The 7,803-nt window shown below is 34.1% G+C and overlaps 1 protein-coding gene across 1 annotated transcript; it reads right to left on the minus strand.

The window, feature by feature from the left end:
• Positions 1 to 540: 540 nt before the first annotated feature.
• Positions 541 to 5,609, minus strand: LOC112493429 (TMV resistance protein N-like). The gene is made up of 5 exons (XM_060817966.1): positions 4,769 to 5,609; positions 2,842 to 3,946; positions 2,349 to 2,681; positions 1,286 to 2,257; positions 541 to 1,203 (listed from the first exon to the last, which is right to left on the minus strand). Exons 1-5 carry the CDS (start codon positions 5,293 to 5,295, stop codon positions 541 to 543), a joined length of 3,600 nt encoding a protein of 1,199 aa, XP_060673949.1. The 5' UTR covers positions 5,296 to 5,609.
• Between the last annotated feature and the right edge of the window lie 2,194 nt (positions 5,610 to 7,803).

Raw genomic sequence — 7,803 nt, forward strand, 5'->3', positions numbered from 1 at the left:
TTTCATCGAAATCACCCCGAAAAATACAGAAAACTCTCCCTCCCTCTCTCTCTCTCCCTCTCTCTCTCTCTCTCGTGTTTTCTCTCCGTTCCTCTCTCACTAAGAAAGGTGAGCCGTATATCATACAAGAAATTCCTTTTCACGCTTAGCTCAATAACTAGAGACTTCGCCACATGTCTTTTTATTATTGGGATAGTAAATTTCTTGAATAAAACTTAACCACCACATTTATATATATATATATATATATACACATATATGTTTGTGTGTGTCTAGCTAATGAACCACAAAACATGTACATGAAAAATCCTCAAAATACTTTTCATGACAAATAATTTAATTTCCCTATGTGTGTAACATTTTGAACAAAAAACATTTTCTTTAGGAGATTACCTTTCAATGTTTAAACTTATTAGTTTATATATTAATACCACCAAAATTCCACAAAATGCTAAAACAGAGTATATTAACTCCTACAAATTAATTTGTCCCACCAAAAAAAAAAAAAAAAAAAAAAAAAAACAACAGTGTAAATGCGATTTACCTTATGTACCCTCCCAAAGTTCTGTATATACGACAATGTGCTTTATCATCATCTTCTTCCTCAAGAGAATCAACAGCTTCACTTCCACTTGATTCACAACATTCATTGAAGCGTCTCTTATTCTTTCTTTCAGTTTTTTCATATAACCTCTCTAAGTCTTGTCTGTATATAAACCGAACCCCAAACTTCTTAATCTCCGCAGATTCATTTGGAAACCTCCAATAGGCACGGAAAGAGACGTCAGTGCAACAAGTATTTGGCCAATTTACTTCATGCATTGGAACACGAAAAGAGAGGCCAGTGAAACCATATTTTAGTTCATATATTCGTTGTTGCAAAGCCGATTTTGTTACATGCACCATGAACACGTGATCTGAACTGACCTCCCTATCCTTAAATTTGTCGGCACAAAGATATGGAAAATCACAATCAATACAGATGGTTTGGGAACCGAATTTCCATACGATGTCAAAATCTTGAAACAAGCCAAGTTTATTCTGATGAAGAACAATGCAGAAAGCGAAAGACAAGAATTCGGGATCATTCCAATCTGGAGGAGACACAATGTTACTGATTGAAGTCCCACAAGTTTGATGGTCGAACCACTCTGGAATTTCATCTCCTGGATAGCAAAAGTAATCTGAACGACAACCACCGGCCTGTTTCATGAACGGGAAATTAATCAACTTGCTTAAAAATTAAAAACCATCTCAGCAAAGGAAGAGAAATAGATATACATACAGAGGATCCAAATTTCAGACGAGACAGAATATGAAATAGTGCCTGATCAGCAAGCATGTTGCGTGTGTTCTGATCCAATTTTCCACAACCGTAAAATGTAAAGTAATCAGACCATGCTGTGCAGCCATGTTCACAGAAACCAAAATGTGGAGATGGAATCGTTGGCAAAGATCTTAAAAATTGAGGTGGAATCTCTGGCAAAGATTTCAATCTATAGCAATAATTCACATACAAGTTTTTCAAAGATGGTGAAATGGGAAGCAATTCTTGAACTTTTGAACAGTAGTTGAGCGACATCAGGCTAAGGTTCCTTAATTTACCTAGACTGCTGGGGAGAAACTCAAGGCCCTGGCATTCATCCATACGTAAAATTTTAAGGGATACTAGATTTTCAATCGACTCTGGCAACTCTTTAATCCCACTCTCACTTAAATAAAGTCGTTTTAACCGTCCCATAGGCTTCAAGATTTCTGGCAAAGTTTTCAGTTCCTCACAACCTCTTAGATCTAGTTGTTCAAGAGAATTCAAATGACAAATGCTTGTTGGAAGACTTTTAAGTCTTTTGCAGAACCCCAAATCTAATTCAGCAAGACCCGACAGACACACAATTGATGGGGGAACCTTTTCTATAGCTGTCTCACGTAAAAGTAAGCATCTTAAATTGGGTGCAAACTTTTGAGAAATGTGAGCCTGAGATGGGTAGGGCCATACATTGCTTATAAACTTTTGGATCCAACTTTCAGATAATTTCTCTGGTCTCTTGAACATACCTTCAACATCTCTGAGTTTGGAGCAACCATTCAATTTTAGATAAGTGAGCTTCTCAAGATTTTGAAGTGATGAACAAAACTGAACCAAGCTTGTACAGCCTTCAAGATTTATCGTTTCCAGATTAGGAGCCTGTGTCAAATTTGGTACTTGAGTAAGGAACTTAGAAAACTTAAGATCCATCCTTCTTAACACCGGAAGAGACTGTAAAACAAGATTAGGAGAAAAGCTGGTTAATTACTTCATATATGCATGCACATTAACAGCTAAGTCAATATAACTAAATTAAGCATACCACAGCTTTAGGATTATTCCAAAGCTTTTCAACATGGCTGCCACGAAGTACAAGTCCAACAAGATTCTCAGGAATAAAGTTTGATGGCAATGATTTCAAAGGGTATGAGTCCCATTGTAAAAACCTTAACTTAGTAGAAAGATCAGAGTGAAGAGCTCGAGGAATGGACAATTTGAACTTGTGGATCCCCTCATTTCTGGCAGTATAATGATGACCATAATAAACTCTGAGAAGTCGTAGGTTGCGCATGTTTGAGAAGGCTCCAGGATGCACTATCACATTTTTTTCAATTTCAAACATGTCCAATGACATGACCCCAACTGCTGCGGTTCCCTGGCATTTAAGATAAACGTTAGTATTATAAATAGGATACAATAATGGGAAATTTATTCAGAACTTGTTGGTATATGGACCAAATTTTGCTTGTTTGAAATGGCTTTGTAAGAAGAATTCTATCACTTTTAGAAGACATCAATAACGCATTTATATTTACCGTACAATTTTCCAATACATCACAAACTTCCACAGCATCGCACAACCTACTGCGACTACCAGGTTCTTTATCTTCATCACGTACAATTTCTCGACCCATTTGGCGCAGCAAATCATGCATGCGTAGCTCGTTACCTTCATCATCTTCAATTAAACACTTCTCAATGAGAAGAGTTATTTCCATTTCCACAGCGTCACCTAAGATACTTTTTGCATGGTCTCTTGTAAAAGATGAATTAAATAAGAAAGCAATGTCCAGAAACATATCCTTGCTTCCATTATCCAGCCCGTCGTAACTTATTTTCAACACTTCTTTAATTTCCAAAGCTTGATTCTTTTTCAGCTTCTTCAATACACTTTCCCATTCATCTTTAGGTCTACGGCAGAGGGAAGAGCCCAAGACCTTAAGGGCTAGTGGGTTCCCATGAGCATATCTTATTGTCTCTAACACCATTTCATAATCAACAGTTGGAGAGTTTTCACGAAAAGCACGCAATCGGAAGAGCTCAAGAGATTCAATGTCATTTAACCTCTCAACCTTGTGAATACTATCGGTTACTGTCTTAAGCACTTGCTCGTCTCTAGTTGTAACAATGATTCTGCTTCCAGGAGCAAGTACACAACATCCATCATAAAAAGATTCTAATTGGGTTGAGCTATCCACATCATCTAAAACAATAAGTGCCTTTACACGTCGAAGTCTCCGAAAAATAGTAGGAGGTAAAGCTTCAAAGGGGGTATCCATCTCTCGAACAGTTTTCTCATTCAATAAACGAGATATAACATCCTTTGTCAGATGATCTAATCCGCCGGATCCTTTAAGTATTTTTCTTACATCTTTAAGGAAACAGCAACGGTCAAATGATTGAGAATTTAATAATTTTTCAAACACAACTTTAGCAAGGGTAGTCTTACCGATACCCCCCATGCCGCAAATACCAATAAAGCGGATATCTTTTGAGCCAATGGATAATAGGGATTCAATTTTCTTTATTTTTTCTTCAATTCCAATGAGTCCCTTGAAATATTTTTCATCTGATGATTGACATTGTAGCAGTTTTTCTAGAATATTTTCGACGATTTTTTGAACAAACTCACTCTCACCCCTAGAAAAATGAAGAAAATACAATTGTAAGAAAAATAGTTCTCACCAAGTCTCAATATAAAAGCAAAAATAGCTAAATTTTATTACGCCACTTGATTTATTCAATTTTTAAATCCTATATTTATTGCAGTTGTTATCAGTTAAAATAAGAGAAAATATTATTTATTGATTTTTTTCATTATTATTATATCAGTTTGTTGTCTTATTGTTTTAAACTAAAATTTATGAATTAATATTTTGAATCGATCATGTGGTAAAATATACCTAATGATAACGTTTTTCATATTTTTGTTGGTAAACAGAACTTAAACACAAGAACGTTATGATTTCAGCTTTATGTTTAGTATAACTTTTTATTATTCAAAAAGTTTCACTTGAAATCTAAAAGTAATCTTTGAAAAAAAAAAAAAAAAAAAGAGGTATGTGGCTATAGTTATCAATTACTTGTTGAAAAAAAAAACTAGTTTTTTAAACAAATTTAAGCTTCTCAAGAAAGTCTACTCTTATCTTTTGCAAAAACTTTCTCACTGACCATAATTACCAAAAAGAACACTAAATTACTTACCTTTTTTTCATTGCTATTTTGATGAAAATACGCAATATATCAATAGTTAAGCCCTACACAAAATTCAATTGCTAAAAATGTTTTGGCTCCTCACCTTATTTTCCGTTAGCTCCTAAACATTATTTTTTTTTTAATTTTTCTATATATTTAAAGAATAAATACATTAGATAAAATCTAACTAATAAAATTAAATAATATATATATATATACATACATATATTTCACACTACTTACTGGTAGTAATAATAAATTAATTACCTGGATTTCTTCGAATTCAATCCAGTTAGATTAGACGTTTCTGTCAATGCAGCCCTCCATTGAGGCAGCTTCTCCATTCTATCTTTAAAACGTTCTTCGAGTTCACCAAATGCAGCTTCATAACTCCTCTTCTGTTTTCGTACATCCGATGGATCTATCTCATAAAAGATTGGAATGACGAAACTCAGCTTATTTCTTTTCTTGCATTCAAGAATTTCCACCAGTTCATTCAGACACCATGTAGATGAAGCATAATTTTTTGAGAAAATGATGATCCCAATTTTCGAATTCTGGATAGCTTGGCTAAGTTTGGGTCGAATTTCATCACCGCCCTGAAGTTCATTATCATCCATGAAAGTTGAGATATGCGTTGCAGATAAAGCAGCATAAAGATGGCTAACAAATTTATCGCGGGTGTCTTCACCTCTGAAACTGAGAAACACATCATATTTTTCTTGAATCTCATGCTTTTGTTGAGGAGAGATTGCCGAAGAAAGAGAAGAAGAAGAAGAAGAAGAAGAAGCCATGTTTACAAATTAAAGCTTCCTTAGTGAAGAGTGGTGTAGATACAGAGTTCAATATGGAGAACTTTATAATGTAGATACTCTCTCTCTCTCTCTCTCTCCCCTCAGTAAAGAAAGAGTAGAAGAAGAAGAAGCCATGTTTACAAATTAAAGCTTCCTGGTGTAGATACAGAGCTAAATATGGAGAAAACTTTATAAAGTAGATTCCAGAAATGTTTACCAAAAGGACATAGGACTTAAAACAGTAAGCAGCCAATGCCCATATGCGTGTGTCTGTGAATATCAAAGTGCTTGTCCAGCTATTAAAGGCTCCACAAGCTGGCGGAGATTGGGGGGGGGGGGGGGGGGGGGGGGGGGGGTCGGCGCGGTGGGGTGAAAAAAAAGGTAGCTCGGACCTTACTTTCCTCTCATCTAATCATTTTTCATAAGATTTTTAACTTTCGTTGATTGACTTCCCATAAGATTTCAAATATCAGATTAGTTGCACAACACACCAGAGTTTTTGGTTTATTACCTAATTAACGTCATCCTTAAACTAAAAAATTTAAAAAACTCTTTATAAAAATGGACCAAATTATATATGAAAGGTGGATAGCAAAAGCAAAAGAGACAGTTAACTATATAGTTTGAACCAAGTTCATTACTATATATGTTCTCAATTCATTACGAAATAATATCTATGATCTTAGTTTGAATCTTTATCCAACCTGAGCTTGTAAAAGAATGAACTCATTGTCTAAAAGGTAGACTGTGTTAAACTTGACTAATTTTTGGTTTTAAGTTTTTCAAGCTATTGGTAACTTAGCATGGAATCAAAAACAAGTTGCGTAGCTAATCTTCTGTTTAAATCCTAAGTTCAAATTTTATGAAAATGAAGAAGTGAGAGGAAAGTTGAGGTTAAGCTACATGTTCCTGTGTGTGTTAAGAGGAGTCCTGAATGATTCAATTTGCTGGAATATAGGAGAGATGTTAGTGAGTTTGTACACTTAGTATCATGATACTCTGCCGCTCATTGAAAAACAGAGAGATCTTGTTGAGCATTTTCAATGTGTACAAAGTTTGTTAATCTTAAACTTATTGTCCATTTCAACGACACCTCAAAACATGAGTCTGACTATTTTGGTACTCTTAGATGGAGGTTTGGACAACGTTTTGTTAGGAAATTTTATCACACTAAAGATGGAAATCAATTCTTCAAGGAAGGGAAACACATAAATAGCGAGGTGTATTAGGCGGTTGAAAGAGGCGGTGGAGTTGGTAAAACTTCAAATTGAATTCCTCTTGCTAGCTGTAAATAGCTTGCTGCCGTGCCACCTTAGTAGAAGTATGAAGAAGTTTGAAGAAGCAAGAAGAAGCTTGCAAGCTGTAATTAGAGCTATAATTACAGCACCTCCTTTGACCGGACCGGTCAATTTCTTTAATTGATTGTCAAAGGTGCCTTTACTTGCCGCCACACGTTTTTCTTTCAAAACTTGTATGCTGTACAAGTTCAAAGCAAAACTTAAGTTTCTTGTTATATATATTGAGGTCCACTTGGATCATCAAGTATTTATATGTGCTGGACCATAAGGACATGGTTTTTTTGCTTGACAATAAAATTTTCAAATTTGTTTGTTGAAAGTTTTATAATTTTTATTAATTAATAGATATCGACCTAAATGTATGTGGTTCTTAATTAACTAAAAGTGTAGTCTTCAATCGTCATAATATTTAAAAAAAGCATAAATAGATATTAAACGAGTATAATTTTGCTGACAAGTTGACGCGGTTGTGATCATAACACTTCTTCTCCACGAAACTCAAACTAAAGAAAGTAAGTGAAAATTTGCAGGAAATAACCCAGAAATTTCCTGGTGTACCAGTGTCATATGGCGAAAGGAGCAACAACAAACAAAATGACGCTATAACCCTCCAACCACCCCAAAGTGATAATCCAATTGTAGATAAAGTACTAGCTAGTCAACTTCAAAATAATTAATTGCATATTAATAAACATTTATATATGGTTAATTGTCTCTTTTTCTATCCACCTTTCATATATGTATTTTGGTCCTTTTTTTCAAAGAGTTTTTGAACTTTTTGAGTTTAAGGATGACTTTAATTAGGCAGTAAACCAAAACTCTTGTGTGTTGTGCAACTAATCTCATATATGGAAACTTATGTCGAGTTAATTAACCAAAGCTAAAAATCTTATTAAAAATGATTAGACGAGAGGAAAGTTAACTGTGAGTTCTTTTTTTTATTTGCTCTCTGCCAGCTTGTGCAGCCCTTAATAGCTAGATAAGCATTTTGATATTCACAGTCACGCATAGGGCATTGCATAATTATTGGAACATAATTAAAAGTTAAAAAAGGTTATCAGTAATATTAATTTAGTAAAAAAATTTATTAAATATCAATAATATTTACAAAAATTTTTTATACCAGAATATAATAAAAAAATCATTAATATTTTGAAAATTTTTATAAAATTATAAATTTTTTTTAATGAAAATTATGATTTTTTTAATT

The sequence above is a fragment of the Ziziphus jujuba genome, chromosome 6 (genome assembly GCF_031755915.1).
Source record: "Ziziphus jujuba cultivar Dongzao chromosome 6, ASM3175591v1".
In the NCBI taxonomy this organism is placed as follows: domain Eukaryota; kingdom Viridiplantae; phylum Streptophyta; class Magnoliopsida; order Rosales; family Rhamnaceae; genus Ziziphus; species Ziziphus jujuba.